Here is a 25,565-nt window from a genome sequence, read left to right as displayed (position 1 = left end):
TGTGTGTGTGTGTGTGTGTGTGTGGAAGGCAGATGTATAAACAAATGGATCACTGTTAGAGAAGAAACATCGTTTTGTTTTTAACTCCACACATCGTGGCTCTGCTCTCCAATCCCCCTAAATTACTTTACATTCCCCTCAGTTAATGGGCGTGTGCATGTGTGTGTTTACCATGTAAACAGACCCAGGTCTTTGTGTGACAGTTAAGTCCCTCTGTCAGCGTAATTATAATGGACTCACCCCTTTAAATTCTTTATCTCCGCCTCTTTTCTGCCTGATAAGCATCTGTTCTCTCTTGACTGTTCTGCCGGTGGGGAGTCAACTCCCCGAGCCCCTTTCCCAAACCTGTCCCTGCAGATAAACTGCATCAACACAACAGCTACTTCTACTTTGTACCTATTGTGCTGTTTTTCTGCCAATGAATGAGTTGGTAATGAAGATTAAGTTCAATCACACACACACAGACACACACACACTGGTACAGATGGTGTAATAATGAGCCTGAGTACAACAGTTTGTTGTGGATAGCTAATCATTTTGCTGATTATAAAGATTTGTTACAAAGCGTTGTTGCCAAAATGATTTTAGCAGAATAAACTGCTGAATTTCAACTCAGAAATCTTTCAGAAACACACACACACACACACACACACACACACACACACACACACATAAGGTGAATGGGGGGGAACTGGTCATAATACCATAAACCTCGCACAGAAGCATTTACCCCTTTCTAACAGGTTCTAATGAATGTAGATTTTCACCTCTTGTTTTCTAAAAAGTAAAAGGTTAGATATAAGATGGGCACCAGTTTCGAATAGGGCACCATTTATAAATGGTGTATGAGTCTTTTATTAAACTTACAGATCAGCAATAAGCCATTAAAAAGATTAACTCTCCTGTTGCCAGGTTGTGAAAAAATCCATTGACCACTTAAATCAAAAAACATTCATCATCTATTTTAGCTGATAAATTATTTATTGAAGAACAAATGTCAGATATTGTCAGTTTTATAATTGCACAGCTCAGATTTGCACTGTTTTATTATTGTTGTTGTTGTTGCTTTTTTCTTTATTTATCACATGTGCCTTCTAATATTGCTTTATTTTGTATATTTTTGTTGTATATATTTCTTTTCACATTGTTGCATTCTGTGGACAGCAAACAAAGAATTTCATCGTACAGAGAAACATGTTTCCTTATTGTGCATATAAACACTTTGAATCTTGAATCTAATTTGTTAATTGGCTATGCTTGAGTTTTGGAAGCTCTCTTTCAGAGCCAGTCTCCTCCTACGATGTCAGGGGAAATAAAGAAAAGATGGCCTCCTCTATCAGCCCAACCTATGACCAACACACTCATCCCAACTGTTGACAGTATCAACACAGATGGAGCCACCTGTAACAGAAGCAAAGTACCTGTAATGTGCCCTACACCCTTCTCTCATTGTGGCTCCACCGCTCTGTTTCACCCCCCCTCTATCTCCGCCCTTCCCTTCCTCTCCATCGATAGTCCCGCCTATCACCGCCCCTGTGAGAGTGACAGCGAGTTTAATGTTCCCTCTGCGCGTCTTCGATACCCGGGGACCCATTTTACTTTAAGCCCTCGCCACTTTTTTTTTCTTATGTGTTTTATCTTCCCCGACACTTTAAAATCCGCCCAAGGAAACTCGGACTACCGCATCTTCGCCCCTTTCCTCTCCTGAGCAGCACTGAAGTCACAAGGTAAGGCCACCACAGGCGAGACGCCGCGACAGGTGCGGTGAACTCTGCCAGGTTTCCGCAACAAAAACACACTTTTTCTCCCATATATTTTTTTAAAATCACGTGTAAAGAGTAACTTATTACTTTTGAAGTCGACAGCTGTGGAAGTCTTTCGTGATATCTGGCTCAGGTGATAGTCGAAACCTCCTGAGACGCAGGTGTAGCCAGGTCGCTTGTGTTGCAAGTTACCGACGAAAATGTTACCACGGGCGATGATTCCTGGTTTTCTTCTCGTGTTATGTTACTTTCTGAAGCACTCACTTAACCAGCCTCATGTGTGTATATATTGTGCTAGGACATAGTTTAGTTTTGATATGTTACCATGTAGGTACGGTACTGTTTTCTTTTCCTCTGTGTTGTCAGAATGACTTTTCACCCTTGATACTAAAGTCCAGAGAAGCACAGCCTTGTGAAGACAGCGGCACTTTACCATCAGAATTTTATTCGCCGTATCACATTACATGCTTTTGGAAAGGTTGCAAACCCAAAATGTTAAGTGGGCTGTCCTGTACGACCTGAGGTGAACCCCCTTTAAAGCCCATTCTGCTTATTATTCGGTGGCGCTTCTTTTATTTAGTATTTAATGAATGCAACTCCAACTCACCTGTTCGGTTACACCTGTTGCGCTTGCGCCACGCGATCACCTGACACGTTCGTTTTTTTTTGTTGGCGTTGAACAATGATCCGAGAGATGAGCAGGGCTTTTCCTGTTTTCAGATATGCAAGTCACTGCCAACACGTTTGTGACTCGGTTGTGGATTGAGATTAATTTCCTCCTACAGAAATCCTGTGATGGATCGCTTGAACATTCAAAGTGTGTGTGTGTGTGTGTGTGTGTGTGTGTGTCAAGAGGTGTGCCTTTACCCAAAGCAAACCCGTATTTACAAAGAATAAAGGTATAAACTCAACCTGCCTGCTTGTTTTGAGAAAAGGTGTACTCAGGAATTAGGGTTGTCAATCCTCATCAGAAAGTAAATGTCATGGCAAGATTTTCTTTTTCTACGGGCTGAACATATTGTTTTGTTTGAGCACACACTAAAGCAGGTGTTCCCAACCAGCGGGCCGTGGACCGATACTGGGTCTTGAGTTGAGCACCAGGCCACAATCCCAGTAGGAAGTAAGGGGGGGTGGGGCCGATGTAATTGCCGTATATGTACTTTCTTTCTTTTTTTCCCTGGAAATGCCAACCTTTTTATTACACATCACAAAGCACGTTATTTCCATTTAACATTAAAATGTTCAAGAAACCGATTTTCGCACTTGAATGCGTACATGCCGGGAGGTCTCACAATTGAGAGGAAAAAGTTAGAAATGGACTACATTGAAAGTTTTCTATTTACTGGGACTGTTGAAAAAAAGGTCCACAAAAAAGCTACATAAACTTCAGTTTCATTGCTACTGGGGATGCAACTTCTCCAAACTCCTTGTGTGTGGTGTGCGGGGGAAAAAGCTAACTAACGCTGTCTGTCAGAAAAATGATATCTCCTATCTGTTCTGTGTTTTTCAAAAAGGTTGGAACCCCTGTTTTAAAGCATACTTCTTCTTACCCACTACATCCCTTTTCCAACTACCCCATCTTTATTTGCAGTACATTGTGCTAATGAGATACTGTTGATGGTCACTTGAAACTTCGCTGCTTTGTGCCAGTCCCCGGCTTTATTTGTTTATTTCCTACGACAATCATTAACTCTGGGAAAGACAGAGCCGGTCCGACCTGTTCCTGTCTGCTGAGTGTTGCAGTGTATGGGCGAGGTAGCATGTGTTAATGAAAGTGAGAGGAAATGGTACAATGGAAACAGGTGGGAAATCAGCAGTGACAGGTATAGAAATGGAGAGCGGATAGGTGGAACGAATGGGGTTCAGTAGGACACTGAATGTCAGTCTGGTCTGTAGAGTTTGGCTCCTCATCGCTGAATGATATACACAGATAGGCTTTATTTATATCTAATCTGCGCTTTCTTTTTAGATGCTGATAAAGCGCAAAGATATGCAGGTGTTTAGAGAGACCCTGTTGCCATTATAAACACCTTCACATGTTGGAAAGTGGAGTGTTTGTTCCCCCAAGTTGATTTTATTTTCACCTAAAGTTCAACAGCTAAAGGCTCTTGACCTCGGCTTAACTTATCAATGGAGTGCTCTAGGCTGCACCTTTCATCTTCGATTTGAGAGGAAGTGTTTTATTTAATTTTTTACAGATATCACATCATTAACCTTCTATATACCTAGCTAATGTGACTTTTTGCACTAGATATTTCTGTTGACATTGAAATAAAGCCATCAGACCAAGTTACCAAGTGTCGGCATCTGATATTTCATTATCAGAGACTTGAGGTATGATAAAAACGTCATGCTAAAGTTAATGATTTCATGACACTTTACAGCTTTTGGTAGGTCACAAATCTGCCTTCAAAGCAGTAGTACATGACTTGACAGCTAATGTGATAGTGAGTCTTTACAATCAAAGCCTTACTAACCTAATCTAGCCATTCTTGCCCTTCAGGTCACCCCATTTGGAGTCTTTTGCAGCAAACAAACCCCCGATTAGTTAATCAGGCTCCACATGAAAGATATGAGGCAAAATAAACAGCTTGGACTGACTTGTGTTTGACTTAATATCAGTGCATGGAAGTCACATTTCTCCTCTCAACAGGGTGCATTGAGCTAATGAACCCCCGCTGTGGAGGCTGCAAGGCTGCTTCTCCTGCTGTGTTAAATCAAGAAAATGTTAGTCTAGATTATGGTGTTAGAGGAGGATAATTACTGTATAATTAGCAACTTGTTTCACTCTTAAGAGATACAAATTCTCCCTGTGAAAGCTGTAATTGGTTTTAATTTGAGAAACACAGAACAGAAAGCTGCAGTACAAGCCGATAAATATGAAGTGATAGCGGAGATATGGTTGAAGTTTATTATGTTGTTTTGTTGAAGCCTAGCTGGTTTTACAGTTTGTAATTTGAAATGTGCAGTTACAAAAATAGATGCCGTTGTTGGAGTTTGAACTGTTGATATATAGCACACCAGTAAAAAAAAAATAAAAATCGATACCACAGTCTCAGTAACATGTGACCTATATTACACTATAGCTCGTTTGCATAACCGTAAAAAATAATTAAATTCATGTTCAGTGCACTTACTTGTGCTCTACAGTTAAGCATTACATCAGAAGTAATTCTTTATATGCCTAAAACAAAACTTTTACTTATGATAACAGTATAATAATAACAATAGTAATGCTAGTTAGAGCTGCAACCAATAATCAGTTGTCAGCTATTGAACTAAACTCAATATCTTTGGGTTGTTGAAAAAAACAGGACATTTTAGGACGTAATCTTGGGGCTTTGGTAAACACTGATCGACATTTTTCACCATCTGACATTTTATAAACCAAACAACTAATTGATTAATTGAGAAAATACTTGACACATTAACTGATAATGAAAATAATCGTTAGTTGCATCCCTGATTAGAGCCCGACCCTTAATTTGCTTGTTTGTCACAGATATATCGGTATCAGCATACATAATGTCAAATATGAAAACTTTTATTCACACAGCACAATGGAGAAAAGGATGTGCGGGTTAATATAAAACCATTTCCAGTGACGTCTGCTGTTTTAGGGCACTGATGTCATTTTGGACAATAAAGTTTATTGTTAAACTTTAAAATATCCTGCCTCAATTGCGTGAATATCTTTGTCACAAGTGTTTGATACCCATGATTGAGGGACCATTGCAAAAAAATGTGTGTTCGTGTATATATTCTGTGTGTATAAGAATGTCGATCAATACATAGATATCGTAATTTCTTTACTTCCTGATATCAGTATGGTAGGCCTAACAAATCCAGTCCTGGTCAGGCTGTAGCAGGCTGTGGATAGTTGCATAGTTTTACATTGGAGAAAGCTTTGCTGTCCAAACTGATGTTTACGATGTATCATCCCAATATGACTCTCTCTCTTTCAATAAGAATTAATGTTTAATTATTTACCATATATCTCGTAAGTTGATATATTCAAGAATCATACATGCAGTAGGGGAAACAATAGTGAAAACAGCTGATGCAGAATATTGGGTAAAACCTAACACTGTTGACCATAACATATCCGTAACGTTTGTGCCTTTTTTCATCTCAACTTGTCTTCACCCAGATTAGCTTGTCATTATGTAACCTTTAATTTTCTTAATCCAGATAATTTCATCAGCCCTCCCTGTGCGGGAGCAGGGTAACCAGACTCCATCGTAACTTAAGTCATGACGGATCACAGTCCTCTGTAGACAGTGGCTTGTTTCTATAGTCACCATCAACAGTCTGGGCTCAGAAGTGTTTGTAACGATATCCCCCGGACAATGCTAAACAAAATGGCGGCCACCTTGAGTCCTCTTGCTGCCAGGCCCCAGCTGTTTGTGGAGAGAAACTTCATATACTGAAAAACAGGTGGCTGATAGGCTATACAATCCTGCTCAGATGCTATCAGGAGATGGTCAGCAGGAACAATATGGGCCATGCCATTTGATATAGATTCAGACGCAACGCTGACATCAGTGACGCTAAAACACGATGCAGGATATGTCTTGTGGGGGCTGACAGGAGAAAATAAGTGCTCGTACTGTTCAGGATGGCTGAGAACACACTGAACGAGAGGCAGGGCACGCCCTGGACAGGGTGTCGGTCTGACACATACAGACGCTTATTCAAATTCACACATCTACAGTCACTTTACATTTTCCTATTCCTCTTATCTTCAGGCCTTTAGACTGTGGAATGAAATCCACACGAGCACAAGAACTCCAGAAAGGGAACACCCAGTGCACCAGGCTTGGTTTGAAGCATACGACCTGTTGTATTTATTTGCCTAACTGGGTGTGGATTAGTACAGGTTAAGTATGATTACTTGCTGTGCTAACACGTGTAATTATACAAGATGTGACCTGATGATGACCTTCTGATAGGCCTTCTCTGAAGTTATGACCTGATGATCTGCATGGTGCGATGTGATGCTGTAACGGCACATTTAGATAGCTGTATGCTAAAGGAGAGGATAGGCTACATATATTATGTAAGTAGGTCAAAAATGTATTCATCTGCTGCCATATTGTGATATGTTGTTTGCATCAAGTATAAACATCAAGCGGACTACTCGTTTTGCTACACAAGAATTCATAGAAAAGCCTTTCTTTTGGCTGTGGCTTACTTAACTCCTCATCCAAAGCCACAGTCACAATTTGCGTCGTCCTTTCTACACTTTCCTTCAAAGGTCAGCGCATTCCTTAAGGTGAAGCAACCTGCGGAAGGAGAGCATGGGTTACTCATTGTAGAGTAGGAAAACCTGGATAATTGGTGGCTCTTTCCATGAAGTGGTTTCCAGTGTTGATGATTAATCCGAGTGAGAGGGAGAATGAGAGTAGGCATATAGGGCGCAAGCTATGACATGGTGGCATGATAATAGCTCTTTGTGTTGGTGTTTGTGAATAGAGCAGACAGAGGTTTAGAATGACGTTGGTGCTACCCACACCATGTCGGTGACGGCTGTGCACAGAGTGAGGAGGGTGGAAGGGGTGGAAGTGAAATGCGTAAAGAGAAGGCAAAGGTTGTTTAGTAAATCATTGATGATAAAAATGTAACCACACAGATACTGAGACATATTCAAAGCACCGCTCAGAATATATGACAGCACTGAAACTTGGTCTCGGACGAGGGAGTTCTTTTCCATGTGTTGAAGTTGCATACAATGTAAGATTTTCCACTATGTGACACTCCTTCTTGGATTATGGGTGACTGATAAGAGGTGGGCCAGAGTAGGGTTTACAAAAGTTTAAGATGTCTGCAAGGCTGACCTCCCAGCTTCTACATTTGCCATGCTAATCTAATCAATGTCTAAATCCTTAGTTAATAACTAAATAACTTTTTTTTTTTAATTACAAAGGATTATGCATTTTACAATGATACCCGGTCCTGTTTTTTCACTCTCCAGTTATCATTTCAGAGTAGGAAATTGATTGACACGAAGCAAACATATTAAAGTAAATAAAGGCCGCTAAGTTTTATAGCAAGGAAGCTTCGTAGCCTCAATAATGGATTGTTATTCGAGACAGCCCTTCTCGACACATCTAATAAGCTGTCCGTTGCTCTTTGAAGACTGTCGTCTGTTTTATTTTTAATATCAGGTGTTAACGTTGTTCCTTTCTTTATAATTTCAGCCATGCTACTACCCCCGTCACTACTACTCTTCCTCGGCCTCCTCACCTGGAGTCCCACATCATGGGCTGCTAAAGTGATCGTGGTCCCACCCATCATGTTTGAATCACATCTCTACATCTTTAAGACGCTGGCCACGGCTCTGCACCAGGAGGGCCACGAGACCCATTTTTTAATTTCAAAGGGTCGTGAGGTGCCCCCCTCGCCTAACTACCACTTACAGCACTACCCAGGGATCTTTAACAGCACCACGGCTGACAATTTCCTCCAGTCTAAAGTCAGCAACATCTTCTCAGGCCGCCTGACATTTCTGGAACTGTTTGACATTCTTGACCACTACTCTCAGAACTGTGACGCTGTTGTTGGCAATGTCGAGGTAATGACCCGCCTCAAGGAGGCCAAGTTCGACCTGCTGCTTGTGGACCCTAATGAGATGTGTGGTTTTGTGATCGCTCACATTTTGGGTGTGAAATATGCCGTGTTCAGCACCGGCCTGTGGTACCCTGCAGAGGCGGGTGCCCCAGCTCCGCTTTCGTACGTACCTGAATTCAACTCATTGCTGACGGACCGCATGACTCTGCTTCAGAGGATCACCAACACAGCTGTTTACCTGGTGCAGCGCTTCGGAGTCCATTATATTGCGTTACCCAAGTATGACCGGATTATGAAGAAACATGGAGTGAAGCCTCAAGTGGCCATGGCTGACTTGGTGCAGGGCAGCCGACTGTGGATGCTATGCACTGACATGGCTCTGGAGTTCCCCAGGCCCACCCTGCCACATGTGGTGTACATAGGAGGCATCCTCACCCAGCCTCCCAACCCACTGCCACAGGTCAGTACTGAGAGACACACGCAACAAGCACATGATAAGGTTGTCAATGACAGAATTTGCATGATAGATGTCTGGTCTCATGCACGAGAGGGTTTGTGCTGTTCACTTTTAAAATATTGGAGCAGGAGTTGTTGTGTTTTTCACAGTGCAAGCTATTTTATACATCATTATTTACATGTAATGTGTTAAGTTCAGCAGAGGATAGAATACCCAGACAGCCATGTTTGTGCCTAACCCAGCAAATTAAATACGAGGTGCTTCATCATGTTCATTGATATACAGCATTGCCCAAAATGGCCCTAATACACCCAGAGATGTTAAAGGGATAGCTACCTCAGTATAAACTATATGAACAAATGTATATGCTCACGGTATTTAATATGCTGTATATCGTCACATCAGATTTAACAATACTTTAAATTTACAGATGCTCTTCTTAATTTCTAGATTTATGTGCGAAAAATTTCACACACAACAAGCCGCACAGATGTGGTGCTTTTAGTGCTGGAACATAAAATGAAGGCTCTGTGCCATTGGCGACAAAAGCACTGCAGTACAATGGCTACTTTACTGTAGTATGGAAAGTCATATTGTTGTGCTTCAGTCGAACTCATTGTGATCACGCCATAACTTGTCTGACTCACGACACCTTGCCTGCAACTTGTATGATGATGCTCATTCAGTTCATAGTTCAAAATACACACACCTCTCAATCATTTATTGACGGCCTATCTCTATGATGTCTCTTCTTTCCCTTTCCTGTCGGCTCTCTAGTCTGACTGAGTTTGTATCTACCCTTGCTTGTACCCATTGTCTCTCCTATCACTTGGCATCCCTTATTATCACATCCTGCTACAAAGCGATCCTTTATAGACACTGCTGGGGTGAGGATGGCTTTGGGTTGAATGGACACGGTAGATTTTGAGCAGAGAGGGAGGGGATTCATGGAGAGCAGAGGCGGGCGGTGATGGGGGTTAGTCCTGCGTTCGGACGCCGAGAGCGCGGGCCGTCGGCATCTACTGCGGGGGGTTTTGCAATGCCACTCCAGCCAATAGGGAGCATTGTGCCATGCTGTGCGGAGGGAGTTAGAATGGAATTGGAGGGAGAACGAGGCCATTGTTCTGGGCAGGGCTCTGGGGACACTGAGACTCTTTTATGGGGTCACTGAGGCGGCGTTGTAGGGACAGTAGAGCCCAGTGTGCCCCTGAGGTTGCTCTGTGCCAGGGCCGGTCTTAGCTACCGCAGCTGGACTATTAGCCTCCCTCCCTCGACTTGTCCTCCCCTTCTATCATTCCAACATGGCTATTCCCTGATCCCTCTTCATCTTCCGTCAGTCCATACATTTTTACTTTTCATTCTTAAATATACAGTATTTTGCTACACAATGCACTGGAGCCACCCTAAATGCATGCATGCACACATAAACAAAAAAGCCCTATTCTGAGACCAGTGTAGGACTGGCATGCCAAATTACGAATGCTCCTAAGGCGATGGCATGACTCACAGATCAGAGCCAGAGTAAGACGGGTCATCTGAGGGCGCACTAGTAGCATGGCTAAATGCTACAGTGGGAATGCAGTTGACATTTCTTTGTGTAGTTATAATTCACTCATTTTCAATCAAATTGTTTTCAGCACCAGTTTAAAACTCTCAATAGAGATATGCATAGCATCCTCATTGTTTGTAATCTTTTAATCCATCAATGTGGACAATCAATCTCTCGCAGGACAGGCATGCTAGTAGCAAAGCAACACAGCAGCTATTTCTTAGTAGTTAAATGGCATTTGGCAAACTGCTTCGAGGTGTGATACCACTAACCTCTGGTTTGGGGGTGGTTAAAGTTCACAACATTAGGTTACACAAACAAGCCATCATATAACACTCCCACACCGACAACCCTGCGGCTAATCGCTGCAACTCCTAATTTGTTCCCAATGAAACCTTTGACTTGGGTGGAGGAACTTTGTTGCTCTTGGCGCATGGTCCTACCCTTTGTAGATTATTCTTGATCATCATTTACTCGCAGATATTTCACAACACTGGTCTGATGCTTCAACTCGAAATGCTGTTTCAAATTCGTTTGCTGATGTGGCCGACATTTCGACTTAATGTGAAAAAAAATGTCTGTTAGAACCGTGCCGAGTCGCTCATAAAACTCAAACATGAAAATAAAACCTGGCTTCAGCAGTTAAGGTAGCTGCGTCTGAGTTGCCAGTTGTGCTAGCCCTGCTGCTGGTTTCGTGTCGAAGTCTGCTTCCTGTTGTTTTCCATTAGAGTTTAACTCTCACGGGAGTAAACAACGATCACATTCATGAGTTGTGGTTGCAGTTCATTAGTTTACTGTTGACCAGACACATCAGCAGATTCAATTTACGCATTCAATTACTGTGTTCATGCACAAGACTGCCGATGAGTACTGCGATTTCTTCATCATGTAAATTGTGCCTCTAATTAGACAGTTGCAGATATCTTCCCTAACCCTTTATCCAACTTTGTTAAGGTAATGATGTCATACAAGGTATTGAGATAATAAAAGTTTTCCTCCATAGAGATGTTTTTATTAGTTTTAGACTTGCAAGTATTGTTCATGTCAACATCCAGATGTTAAATCTAAGGAATAAGAGTGCCTAAAAGTAAAACAAACCTGGACGCCCTCAGCCTGACTCCATAATTTTGGGTTATATGCTCATGAGTTCATACCTCCACCTCTGCTTATCAGCTGTAATATTTGGGGCTCTTTTGTTCTGTAGAAAATAGTTGTCTGTGGATTACCCAAAAGTAGCTGGGGTGTTGTTTCCAGAGTGACATGCTGCCGTTGAGTTCTTTAAGCATCACAAAATAAATTCCTTTAACATCCATTGTACTGAGTTGGCAGCAGAAACCACAGATATCTTAAAACTTGGCTGGCACTTAAAAGAGAAACTTGTATAAGTTTGTTTTTTGTGATTTAGGAGAACTTTAGCAATGTATGTCAGTAGAGTATTTGTTTTGTATCTGACGGCTGGCTGCTTTATCAACTTTTGTGCAGTTTTATGGTGTTATAAATGTAAATAATTGTTAATTGGTAGTGCAGTGAGCTAAGGACGAGTCTCCTCATGGCCACAATTAAGTCATCATTGCCCCTGCCATTGTAGATCCCAATTTATGTATTTTCCAATTTTATATCCATTGATTTATCAAGGTAAAGCAAACACAGGGTTGTTCAAAACCAGTACTTCATTAATGTCATAATATGGGGTGATGACGTATAATGCAACACTGGGCACCAAACCTCAAAATACAAGCTCAGCATATCTTTTACTTGCTGTTCTGTGGCATAAACTTGCATATATTTAACAGCTTCATGCATCAGGCATTCTGTAGCTTGCTTGATAAACTTCTACTGCAGACATTTTTTATGTTACAAAATTCCCTAGATTTGAATTTAAATGGTCTACAAGCATATATTTTTGTACAGTCTGTAAAAGCTGCAATATGATAACTAAAGATTGCACTTGTTAAGAGATTTATAGTCTTGGAGTCTCTCTTTTAAAATGTATTCTGTTCAATAAGTTTAAACATAAACCCACGTTTTATCTTTTAGCCTGTAAATTATTCAGGATGTGAGTGTAAAACACATCTCGCCTGACTCATAGCCATAAATCACTGCCTGCGTATGAAGCATTAAATACAGCAATAACAATGTCCAAAGTTCATGTCAATGGTTGGTTTTATTGTTGGTCAGGTATGACGCATTAACACAGTAAAAATCAGCTGTTAAATTTAAATCATCGCATCCCTCCAATATGGTTCAAGTGAATTTTCAACACACATGATTGAATATAAGCTCCAGCATGTAACACAGCATATTAGTGTTGCACTGAATTATAAATTGTTTTTTCACAGGCAAGAAACGCTCCAAGATGTGTATATTTTTAGCTCTCATTATCTGCCTCTCATATTTCAGGATTTTGAGGCATGGGTGAACGACACGGCGGAGCACGGCTTTGTGGTGGTGTCGTTTGGAGCTGGGGTCAAGTACCTTTCCCAGGACATTGCTCACAAACTGGCAGGAGCCCTCGCCAGGCTGCCCCAGCGTGTCGTCTGGAGGTAAAGCATCTGCTCTCTCACTTTCACTCATACTGTACACAGCTGTCACTGTGACAGATGTGGGCAGCATTTTCTAGTGAGCCTCAGGCTACTTTCCAACACTCTCAGCACTCAGGGAGCCCTGAATGTCACACAAATGAGTATGTACAGTATATATTAGAAAGTAAATTTGTAGTTTTTTTATGGCCCGCCATAATCAGCTATACAGCAGGTTGTTACCTGTTACCTTGTATGTTGAGACCAAAGTCCATTATCTCACTTGTCTTTTACTTAAAGGTGTTATATAAGGTTGCCTGTTTGATTTAACAGCTTTGAGTGGATCCTGACCCTTCAGAGACTATTTTCCCTTGTCAGAAAAGTGTAAGACAGAAACTAATGATGATGGCTTCACATTTTAATGGTGGAGATATCTCAGCATTTTATTTAAAGGTGTTATTGATAACATTCAGCGCCTAAATGTAGCATCCCATCACCCCCTACCATTGCATTTGCGTCAAGACTGATGTTCAAGTGGTTGCCAGTTTGTTGGACTACCTAACGTTGCCAGCGCTAGCTAGTAGGGATGCAAATTTAAGCAGTCTCTTTAATTGATCCTTAACAATCACTAATCGGTTAGTCATTAACGTATTACGTTTTCCCATTAGAAATCTGTTTGTAGGCTACATTAGGAAATTAAATAACGGATGAAGTAAACACCAAGTTACTTAAATAATAAATGAAATAACACAAAAAAAGCTATTCAACAACTGGCCCAACAAAATCCAACACATTAACTGCTACTAGCTACTAAATGGCTAAAATGTAATAATGTCAGCTTGTATTGAAGGTCTTTTTAAAATGACAAACTACTTGTGTGTGTGTCAGTTGAATACAATTCCTCATACCAGTATATTGGTTTTCATTTTGGTATATTTGATAAGCATATATTTGCAATTTGTAACGAGATACTTTTTGATGTATTTATGCCCATCTCTGATTGTCGATATTACGTTTTTAATCAGTTACATTTAACATCCCTACTAGTCAGCTAATGTTGTTGTTGTTGCTAACGCTAACATTAACGTTAGGGCAGTACGGTATGCTGAGTTTTTTTTTTTCTTTTGCCCCACAAACTGGCAACTACCAAGATTGTTGAAACTGATGAAACACAGACACCATGTGATTCCAACAGCGTCATACTTTTGGCTGATAAACCTTGTTAGAAGCTGGAACCAACCAATTCTTACACGGTCATAAACAAAGCAATCATTTTAGATTTTAAACAAACATTGTGAAATTATTGATTCACAATCATATAATATTGTTAAGGAAGAGAGATACTTTTATTCTGCCCCTTCTCACAAGGTCAGTCGATGTATTATTTTGTCTACATAAAAATATTATCAGTGTGACCTTTTATTAAGGAAAGTTAAATATGAGAAGTGATAAATCCTGAACAACACCTCCACGCCTGCGCTATGAGGTAGGTATTACCCTTAACCACAGTGGTCCGATGTGACGTTGTGGGTGATTTGCTGCACCCACGGGACAGGAAAAATATGTCTGTGATAGGGAAACGGTCTCTGTCCATCCATGCATGTGTTTTTCTCAGTGTTGCACTATGCTTGTAGATATTTTCATCCATGATGAACTGATAGCAAGAGTACTATAAAATGCTTGTGTTTACCTGCTGAGACAGATACTGTGGGTGTGATTAAAATCTAATCTGTCCTGCAGCAATGATCCATTGACAATGACTTGGGTGTGAATAACATCAGATGAGAGAAACAGGGCCTGAGGGGAAAAAAAGACATGATGCCAGGTTTCACCATGCTTTGAACCTGTTTAACCTTAACTTTTATCTTTGTGCTGTGTATTTACGTTTGAGATTCATCGACAAGTTTCACCCTCATTGTTTCTGTGTGACTTTAATCTCATTAATGATTAAGGATTAGTTAATAGGACATCTACACTGACTGAGTGTGAGGTTACGCATTCCTCGACAGACTATAAAATGTGTTTATGTAGGTCAATCTATTCTGGTGTGTTCCCAGTAGTGCTTTTCTAATGCCGCCTTTTCTATAGGCGTATGTTGGGTTAATGTTTGAACATGTGCCTGTATGCAGAGGTCGGTGGCTGGTGCTTAAGGTCTTCAATTGTTCAAATAGCTACACTACACAATTTACAGTGATGTCATACCTGACAGAGTGGTCAGATAAACTTTCATTAGGTCTGTCTGTGCCACATAATTACAGTTTTAAAATGATATGTTGTGTTTATTCTTACTGCAATGATAATTTTGCTGTAGTCTATTTTCAAGCGTTTTATTATTTTTATTTCGGGTCAGTTTTCAGTACTAGTTTAAGTGTTAGCATGCACACAAATGGAAATGGATCACTGAACTTCCAATGTTTTCGGAAAGTTAGATTATTCATTATTTTTATTTCGGTTAGTTCATTGTAACCATTAGCTTTTATGTTTAATGTCACCTTGTGCAATGGTACATTTCCCCCAAGCACTGTGTGTGACAGGCAGAGGTGCCTTTTTAACTACTTAAAGGCTTAAAGGTGTTTAACAAAGACTTAAGCTCAAACTCTGGAGTGAAAATTAACGAGTGCAGTCGTTTAGTAGCATTATATTTTCGAGCCCACACATGACAAATACCTGAGGGTAAGAAGTTCAATGTCACCTGTTAATAGACAAACCACTCTTCTGAAGTAAACCTCAGAGTGATCATGTTAGCCAGTGCAAAGATATGAGATAAGGTGGATAAGAAGGAAGGAGAGAGAATGAGAGGTTTTTTGTTCCTCTTTTTTTTTTACGACAATTGTAATAAATTACTCGTTAATGTGAAGCTCACATGAATCATAAATTAGAGTTGCTCAGATCCAACAGATGAGATAGTGCGGCTGACAGTCACTGGAATATGAATCTATTATTGGAGCGCTAACAGGGAGAAAGGTCAAGTTCTGGTGGAGTATGACCCCTCTTACACAACCAAAGCAAAATAGTCAAAACACACTCAAATTTAGTCTCATACGGACATTTTGACCCTTTATTCCAGTGAATACTTCCATAAATTAATAATTAAGGTTTTTTTTTTCCCAGGGGTGATTTTTGCAAAATGACAGGAGGCCAGGGGGCAGTTAATAAACAAACATTAAAATCTAGCAGTTGAAATTAATAAACATGAAAGGGTCTCTATGTAACTATTTGCAGCAATTTACATGTATTAACCTACTATTTTATTGACCATATGTGAGTGGAATGTAACATTGCATGAAAAATTAAACCTTTCCACTCAGCTAACAGAGAGCAACAGTACACACTAGTTTAGAAACGGGAGTCTGCTAACATAAATGAACAACCAGCTTCCAGCACAACACAGAAGTTCTGCATAGACTTACTTACTTTTAAAAGGTCCATAACTCATCTTAATTTAAAATTCTTTATTTTCTAAATTAACGGACGTATGAACTTAACTTATTAGCTAAATTATCTTGGTATAAGGAATGAGACTTGACAGGCCTTATATAGTTTATACAACATTAAACATGTCTTTCTACCTGCCAAGCATGAGTGACTGTCAGTAGATGGGAGGTGGAGGGTCAGGGCAGATTGTCCACTAGTTAATCAATCATGAATGGTGTTGGATGGATAAAACCAGTAAAAGTATAAGATGCTAAAATGGGTCACCAAATATACTTGGGTGGACCGTGATTGCTTAACCTCTTGGTTGTCTGGACCTCACCTTTTAAGTGTCTCTCTTATTGTATCACACAAAACAGACAACATGAAGCAGGATTTAGTTTATAGAGCTGTGGGGGAAAGCGGACGTGTGGTGCGACAGCCTTAGCAGCCTACTGTGGCATGCTAGGGGCAGGGTCCAACAACAGACACTCACTTTATGACTGGATTTTGGGGGTCGTAAGACTCTATCCCGCTGCTTCTCTGATCATGTTGGAATGAGGCGTGCTGGGTTTCCCCTGAGTAATAATGTGTGATAATTTGTCATTTAGTTTTGTCATTTTATTTTGTAAAATGACAAAGGAAATGCATTCCTCTGTTCCCAAGCACTGACCTTTTTAAAGATGAGATATCAAGGTCTACAGATGAAGTGAGACTCTGATGTGAAATTTACAGCTTTAGACTGGATCCCCATGGACGCTCCAAGACTTTTATGTGACATTGAATGGTAATTGGCTTTCAGTGGTCCTCCCAAACTCAGAGGATGGAAAAGGAAGAGGGCTGATGAGAGGGACAGGGACCAAGCCAAATGAATCGTGTCATTGATAATTGGCTGCATGAATGTACGCTTTGATTGGCAGGACAGTGAATTGGCGCTTTGTTGAAGAGAGAAAGAGAGATGAAAGACTTTGAGTTGGGGAGGGAAGGAGACAGAGATGGACGGATGGGGGTCGTTATGTAGCATGCATATGTATTGTGTGCTGCGTTTGTTGGAAATGCTTCCGCACACACAACCACGCACACCAGCAGACATGCACGCAATACTCTGCACATTCACCACCAGCCCGTAGAGGACAAAGGGCTGAAACTTAAATGTCTGAGTGAACAAGCAAAGCCCTTCTGCTTTTTGCTTTTTGTCTAGAGAAAAAGAGATGGAGATTGAATTCCCCTTTGTTCACTTTGTGCATCATTAAATGTTCGACTCAATTGATTCATTTAGCCTTTTGTATACATTATCGCTTGTACACACTATACATCTTCTGCTCTCACTATGGGTGCAATGGGTGGGCAAATTAGAAAACAGATGAAATATCATAAATAATAGTCAAACTTTTACCAAACTGCTGGTGAGAGAGCAGTACAACAATTCAGAGGATAAATATATACAATATATACTTTTATAAATAAAATAAAAATCATTTTGTAGTTGGCAACACAATGTATACTGTTGTATACTGTATACTCCCACAGTCCTTAACAAAGATAAACATTAGGGATTTTTGTGTTTTTCCTGTTCACACTCGAGAGATAAACTACAGTATCTCAGCATTATACACGTTGTATTTCCCCCTTACTTCCTTCATTTTTTTTAACTATGGTTGTGGCAGTGTTCAGGGCCAGAACATGAAAACTCTTCATAATTTATATGCAAAAGACTGCAATGCGATGGGTTCTACACTGTGATCAGCAATGATCAGCACCCTCTCCATCACACAGTAGACAGACAGCGGAGTACCTTCTCTCACAGGCCGCTTCAGCTCCGCTGTCGAAGGGACAGATACAGGAAATCTTTCCTGCCACATGCCATCACACTGTAAAATAACAGCTAAAACTCTGGTCATAACATACAGTCTCTACGCACTTTATATGTTTTTACACTGTTCTGCACCTCATCTGTTCACTGCACCTTATATTTTATTTTGCACTACAATTAATACTGCTTGTGTATACATCAACACTGCTCATTTATACATTTTTATACATATTTTGTATATATATACATTTTTTATATTACATTTTATATTGCTAAGTTAATATGTCTAGGTTGTTCTTTTTATTTCACTGTGTTGTCATTCGTCTCTGTGTGTAATGCTGCTGATACACCTTAATTTCCCAGCTTGGGATCAATAAAGTATATCTATGCTATTCTATTCTACACAAGATGGCATCATATTTCTGTTTCCTCTGACAATTGCAGGATTTTTAAGAATGGCAGAAAAGATAATAAAATCATGGTTTGGTTAAAATGCCTTTGATTCACACAGGAAGTGAGATGCTTTTTAAACTATGTTTGTCCTTTGCTTACTGGTACGTACTTACAGACTGAACATATTTCACTTAACCCAAACCATAACCTTTACCTAAAGCTAGCCAAGTAGTTTGGGTGCCTTAAACTAACCAAACAAGTCGAACTTAAGTGTGTAACGTACTTAACTTTTGTTGTGTATGTAAGCTCGAGAAGCACAGCGATACAATAAACCAGTGAATGAAGTCCATTCAGGCACACTGTTCATGGTACCTGACAAACTTCTCTACTTCTTCCTTCTTTCCTTCTTTAGATTCTCTGGAGTGCCACCCAGTAACCTTGGCAACAACACCAAGCTTGTTGATTGGATGCCTCAGAACGACCTATTGGGTGAGTACAACAATCAGATTGGCTGAACTGAAGTGTTTTATAGCACTTGTAAAACCCTTGAACCAAGATGCTTGAAAACAACATCTGAACAATATAATTTCTTCATGTGGCTGGTGACACGTAGCTGATCCTTGCTGTTCTTATATGAGATGTAGTGAATGTGGGTGTGGTGGAGAAGGTTTTGTGTGGGTGGCTTCCTCCCATTCCTACTTATTAACCACAACAGTTGGCAGAATGTGAATATGTACGCCACTTTGTGCCTGTCGAGAATGAGGAACAACAGGATTCAGAGACTGACAACAACCCTTGTATTCTGCAATGGTGTTATAGCTGTGAAGTGTTATGCCTGTGTGGATTTTTGCTAAGTCAGGAAGTGGCATTTTAAAGTGACAATTCACCATAAAACAATAAAACTTATTACGTTTCTCTTATTTTGTTGCTAACCACCACTGTTTATCGGTATTAAATGTTGATGACCACATATAATGACATATACCCACAATAAAATAAAGAATTTGTGGACTAGTTAGAGCTGAATTGTGCTACTACACCTTTTTAAAGTGTATAAAATATGTACAGAGAAAGGTAATCTTTTACCTTGAAATTTCTTGCCGTCATAAAAACACTGACTGAGGTTTTTTTTGTTAATTATGATGTTGAAATGATGCACCAAAACACACACAGATGCAAAACTGTAAACCATCCTCTCCCCAACTTCATGAAGTGAGGAGTAACGGTGAGATATGCTGAGTGTGCAGCAGTTTGTGGGATTGGCTGTATAAATTGCAACTAATGTAGGAAGAACCACCCCAGCAAGAAAAATGCCCCATCAAGAAAAGACTAATGAACATAACACCTGACATGCAAACTAACATCCCTCTTCCTCTCTTCTGTTATCTAGGCCACGCCAACACAAGGGCCTTCCTGAGCCACGGCGGCCTCAACAGCATCTACGAGGCCATGTACCATGGGGTGCCGGTGGTTGGTGTGCCCCTGTTCGGAGATCACTATGACACCATGACGCGCGTGGCGGCCAAAGGTATGGGCATCATGCTACACTGGAAGTACATGAGCGAGGAGGACCTCTACACAGCCCTGACCAGCGTCATCACTGATTCCAGGTTAGATTTTGATGTCTTCCATGCACAGTCACACACAAATTGTTATTAATTGTCAGTGCCATCTGGTGATCATGTGTTGAATCACTGCTCTTTGACATAAAGGGATAGTTCGGGTTTTTTGAAGCCGGGTTGTATGAGGTAGTTATTCATAGTCAGTGTAATACCCAAAGTCGATGGCGGTAAGGTGTAGCAGATCGTAGTAAAAGTGTAGGAAGCAATGTCAGTTTAAGTGTATGCTATATTATATTTTCACCACTTTACCTTGCTGAGTCCACACTAACCCTTTAAAAATATAATATATTGAAATTCTGCATTATAATGTCTAGTAACAACTAGGTGTTTGTTATATATATTGTTGAGTTGTTTACTCACATTATCCCAAAAGTTTCCAACAATGTTCAAACCCAAAGAAATCCTCAGGTTTACTCAAAATAACGTGCTTCATTAGGTTGCCGTCGCTTCTGCGGGGTTATTGAAGTCAGTGAACGAGACTAACACACAGCCAGATTACTCTTCCAAATTAGCCGTGAGCTAACATTAGCTAGCAACAGCACACATGTGTGTCTGTTCAAGTTAATTTCCCATACAGCTCCATCCAGCAGTCAACATTAAAGTATTAATAAAAAGTAATCTCTGAGCTCTCTTCCCGTCGGTTAATGGCTCCAATGTGGCCGTTTGTTCCTCAGGTCCGGCTAAGCCCCCAACACCCTAGCCGAATCTTTGCAGCTGAGCAGCGGCTCCTCCCCACGTAACACTCAGCAGATGTCTTGTTTTGTTTTAGGGAGCCCCCTAGCAGCAGAAATTATTTATTGAATGTTTAAAACAACAAAGTAACACAGGCAAACAAACAAACCGATTGAGGTATCTGTAGGCCAGCAACTCTTTGCTGCTGCCCCAGTCTACAGCAGTACATTACTTAATTTCCTCCATTGGTACTCCTGTGTGCTTATCCAAACTGGGGCTGTGCCAACTAGCATCTACTTTAAGTAATACACTCACTGTGGATCAGTATTAGAAGAAGAGGCTGGTTATAAGCACATCACGTAGGTGCAATGCTATCAGGAGATCGTGTGAATGAAAGAAAGGTAACGCCTGAACACTTACTCCATGCCACAAAAGTTTAATAAAGGTGACGTTTCGATCCCACTTGGATCTTTATCACATCAGACTGTTTGAAAAAGGGACAACCACACCCATATTTATACATCATGCACACCAAAAGCCAGACAAGCTCTATGATGGCTGTGTGGCTAACCGTCCAAACTGTTCAGAGTAATCCAAATGTTCTGTATCTGGTAAATATTGGTGTTGTCTGACGTGATGAACATCAAAGTGGGATTGAAACATTTTATTCACAGGTACAATAATGACCATTTTTATATTCAGACATGGTTGGTTGTTCTCTCGTGTATTTGTGCCCTCTCACATGATGAAGTTTGCCCATAACAACTTGTCTCCTTGTGTCCAACCTCTGTCTTTCCCTACCTAGGTACCGCAAGCAAGCACGTCTACTCTCCAACATTCACAAAGACCAGCCAGGCCACCCTGTGACCAGGGCCGTCTACTGGATCAGCTACATCCTCCGTCACCATGGTGCCGACCACCTGCGCTCAGCTGTGTACGAGGTGTCCCCCTACCAGTACTTCCTGCTGGATGTGGTTTTCACCGTAGGGGCTGCCCTGGCTTTGGGTTTCTTTGCCCTGCGACTGTTGGTGCGATCGCTGAGGGGGAAGGTCAAAGACCAGAGCAGAGGAGATGGCATCACCAGGGATGATGGTAACATGGCCAATGGGCATTGCCATAGCGAGAGCATTGCCAACGGGAAACACAAACGCAATGGCTCCTTGAAAAACGAGAAGAAGATTAATTAATGTTTTAAATGGCCAAGAGGGACGAGGAAGAAGTTGCCCCAAGGACTCAGCTCTAGGATTGGTTTAGTGGTTTTATAAAAGCTTTGAGAGGAAGCTGTTCTTAGGTCTGTGTCGAGAGGCAACTGTTAGTCAGAGCGAACAGAAGGCTGTAGAAGGAAACACAATGCATCGTGTGGGACAGAGCAAGGCATGGGTGCTCAAAATCTGTGTGTGTGTGGGTGTGTGTGTGTGTGTGTGTGTGTGTGTGTGTGTGGGTGTATGTGTATGTGTGCACTGAGGCGAATTTAACGAAAAAAAACCAACTCTTAACAACAGCAGCTACAGCAATACAACACCAAATTGGAAAGTGATTGAGGATGAAACAGGAAAGACACAACGGAGGACGTCGTTTATTCACGTGCGTCTTCTCTCCTGCATACTCTCTGTTGTCTTCCTGCCTCCCTCGCCCAGTAGAAGGATGATGAAGAGGGGAAAAGTCTCCAGTGCCGCCAACCCCTCATCCTCAGAACAAAAGAAGAAAACAAATGGATAACTTTTGAAATCTTTAGGATTTTAATGTTTTTAACTGCAAACTCTGCTTCAACAATTGTCTGGAAAACTGTAAATAGAGGACACATCTATTTATTACTGTACAAATGCATTTTAATGATGAAGCTTTTGAACATTAATCTTATTTTTAATTTATTTCATGTGTCAGTGGTGTGATGGCATGATGGCAGATGTATACTCCTTCCTCTAAGCTAACATTTTACGCTTCATATTGATGACAACAAAAACAAAACAAAAACTGACAGCGGCAGTCATTGTAAGTCTGCACAGGTCTGTGCTTTTTGTACTATCCACAGTATTCACAGTTGTCTTGTTTTGGAAACTAATCAGAGTGTTGAAAATATTTTCCATTTTTCCCTTTTCAAATGGTAGTGCCAAACTGCGACTGCACTTAGCTGTGCAGCAGCTAAGTCGTCTTTTGTTCTGGCAGACAATAACTCAAGTGAGCTCTGTTTGGCTTACCAGTGTGAAAAGGGTGTCATTATGTAAAGATATAATGATAACTAGAGGGGATACTGTGGATACACAGAGCCAGATCAGAGGTGTGCTCATGCTCATCCAGTCAGGTGATCAGGGATGAGTCAGAGCATTATTGATGATTTATGATAAGTTGCTTCGTCAGTCCCATATCTTGATTCTGCATCTGTCCTCTATTTATTAATTAGGATTCATCATTTGTCTGCCATTTTTAGTGCTACACTTCATCACTGCATCAGTCCTCTTTGATTCAATGTTGGATAATTTCTAACATGTTGCAAATGCTAGTTTTAAATTACACGGTTCAGGTAGAAATGTCAGAATCCATTGAATGCTTCGCTTCTGCAAGTTAAAGGTGCAATATGTAAGAATTTTGTTTGAAAACATTCAAAACTTCATTAAAATCATCAACAGAATGTGGAGGAATACTGTAACAGTTTTGCTGTTATGACGTCAGTGTATTGTGTATGCTAACCAGCTAGCCCCAAAGCTCCTGTGCTAACACTTCCATGGTGCTCTGAGCTCCCTGCCTCGACCGCTAACTGCACGGCTAACTGAGCTAACGGCAGCTTCAGTTGGCAGCAGTTAGCGGTCACTTCTGCCCCCTGTTTGTTGTGAGTATGAACTCAACAAGTGGCCAATTCTTACATATTGCACCTTTTTTAAGGCAGACCTTATGTACTTCTATTAACCTTTTAGTGTGAATGATTCACATTCTGTACGTGGCCTTTTGTAATGCAGATATCTGTGTGTGCAGTATGCTTGAATACATGTGTATGTGTGCTTGGTGTTTCAGTACTTGTGTGTTTTAGTTCACTGTGTGTGGATGAAAAAAGGCAGATGACGTTTTAGCCCACTGAGACAACAACCATTGGCTTTTGTTTTGCTATTCTGTGAAGTCTATCATCAAACTGAGTGAAGGCCCATGTGAAGGATTCTTTGTGCTCTTTTCTTTCAGTAAGACTTTTTTTTTTATCTTCCACTCCACAATATTTTACTCCTGCTTCTTGGCGGCCATGTCCGTTAATTCTTAATGCAGATGGAAGAAGGGTGAAAGAGCGACTTAGTTCCGACAACAAAGGTGAACCCCGCGACTTCTACAATGAATAATAATGTGTCAAAGTGACACTGATCCCTGCAGAGAATTTCTCTTTTCTTGAACCCCCGTCAAGGAGATCAAAGTACAGGGCGAGCTGGAAGAGTATCTTTTGAGTTTGTGGGGATTCGGTATCTGGCTAATGGACATTTCAGAAGGGCAGGTGCTCGTGGACATGGGACATAAAAATCTCATGAACATGAGACTTCCAGTTGGATAGTTACCAAGCCACCAGACCACACATACTGTATTTTCTTCCATTGTTCTGGTAGCACAGTCCAGACTTTTTAATTGGCATTCTAGCAAAGACATTGTTCACCAACTTACCAAAGCTTCACACATGGACTATATATATATATATATATATATTTATCAATGTAAATTTAAAGGAAACAGAAGAATCACTTAACATCCAACCAACATGCATACAGTATGCTCACAAATCCTGTATGATCATTTTCTGAAGCTTCACGATCTTCCTTTTCTCTGTGAGCTAGAAGTACACCTGCACAGCCCAGCCCAGCCCTGCTGAAAACACATTATACTTGAATCATTATATCATCATCTTTAACACCTTCAGCTGCTAGGGATGGTAGGTGGGCCTGCAGGTGCTACACAAGCTATGAACAGGGTGTGGAGAAAAAAAATATTTTTGAAGTTATTTATTATTTCAGTATTAATGTTCTAGCCCTCATAGTTACATGTCCGTCCTTTACTTCTCTCTGTCCTAACCCCGCAGTCTGACTTTTTCCTGTTCTCGTGACGTTTGCATTTCATCAGCTCGAAGCTTCTCTGTCCTGTCGTCACTAGCGCTTGTTCCATTTGTCCGCCTCTTTGTCTTACTCTTCACTTCATGATGTGTTCTGCTGTCTTTGTATTCTCGTCTTTTTCCTCCCCCTTCCCCTCTAAATATTAGATGTCTCCACTCACTCGCTTTTTAAAAAAAAACAACTCTGTTTTACTTTGATTTTAAAATGACATAGTCCTCAATTTCCTGTCAAGTGTGTCCATGTTGTAAATAGAACAATGTAAACAAAATACTAATGCTGAATAAAAATGACATATTTTGTTTGCAGCGACGATTGAAACTTCTTTCTCTAATTGGGTTGTCTTTATTTTTGGAATATAAATGGAAAGAAAGACGGATGAAAGTGTCCTTCTAGTTGGATAATTGATTGTTGCATGTTATCAGTACAACTGCATGACATTATTGAACAGACAAATGCATACAGACCCGACGAGGCTAATGTTAATGCTGCCAGTCTCACTTTTCTAGGGGATGTATAGGCTTTCTGTCTGGAGTTGTTACCAAGCAGCATGAGGTTTTGTAGGTATCAAATGGTAGAATCATCTAAAGTAGCCAACTGAACACACACACGCGCGCGCACAAGCCGGGCGGATAGATAGGGTTATCTAATGCTGTATGCTCGTGCTGAGTGAGGCTAAGGTAACAAAACACCCGGCCTGGTACCCTGCCTCGCTCACTG

The 25,565-nt window shown here is 40.8% G+C and overlaps 1 protein-coding gene across 1 annotated transcript; it reads left to right on the top strand.

The window, feature by feature from the left end:
* The first annotated feature begins 1,533 nt into the window (after positions 1 to 1,533).
* On the top strand, positions 1,534 to 25,157 carry ugt8 (UDP glycosyltransferase 8). The gene is made up of 6 exons (XM_084369681.1): positions 1,534 to 1,727; positions 7,964 to 8,793; positions 12,740 to 12,882; positions 18,888 to 18,964; positions 19,866 to 20,085; positions 21,575 to 25,157. Exons 2-6 carry the CDS (start codon positions 7,966 to 7,968, stop codon positions 21,954 to 21,956), a joined length of 1,650 nt encoding a protein of 549 aa, XP_084225807.1. The 5' UTR covers positions 1,534 to 1,727; positions 7,964 to 7,965; the 3' UTR covers positions 21,957 to 25,157.
* Positions 25,158 to 25,565: the final 408 nt, after the last annotated feature.

Source organism: Pagrus pagrus (assembly GCF_965226575.1).
Source record: "Pagrus pagrus genome assembly, chromosome: 2".
Lineage (NCBI taxonomy): Eukaryota > Metazoa > Chordata > Actinopteri > Spariformes > Sparidae > Pagrus > Pagrus pagrus.
Note: the sequence above shows the minus strand (reverse complement) of the source record. Positions and strands in the feature narration are given on the sequence as shown.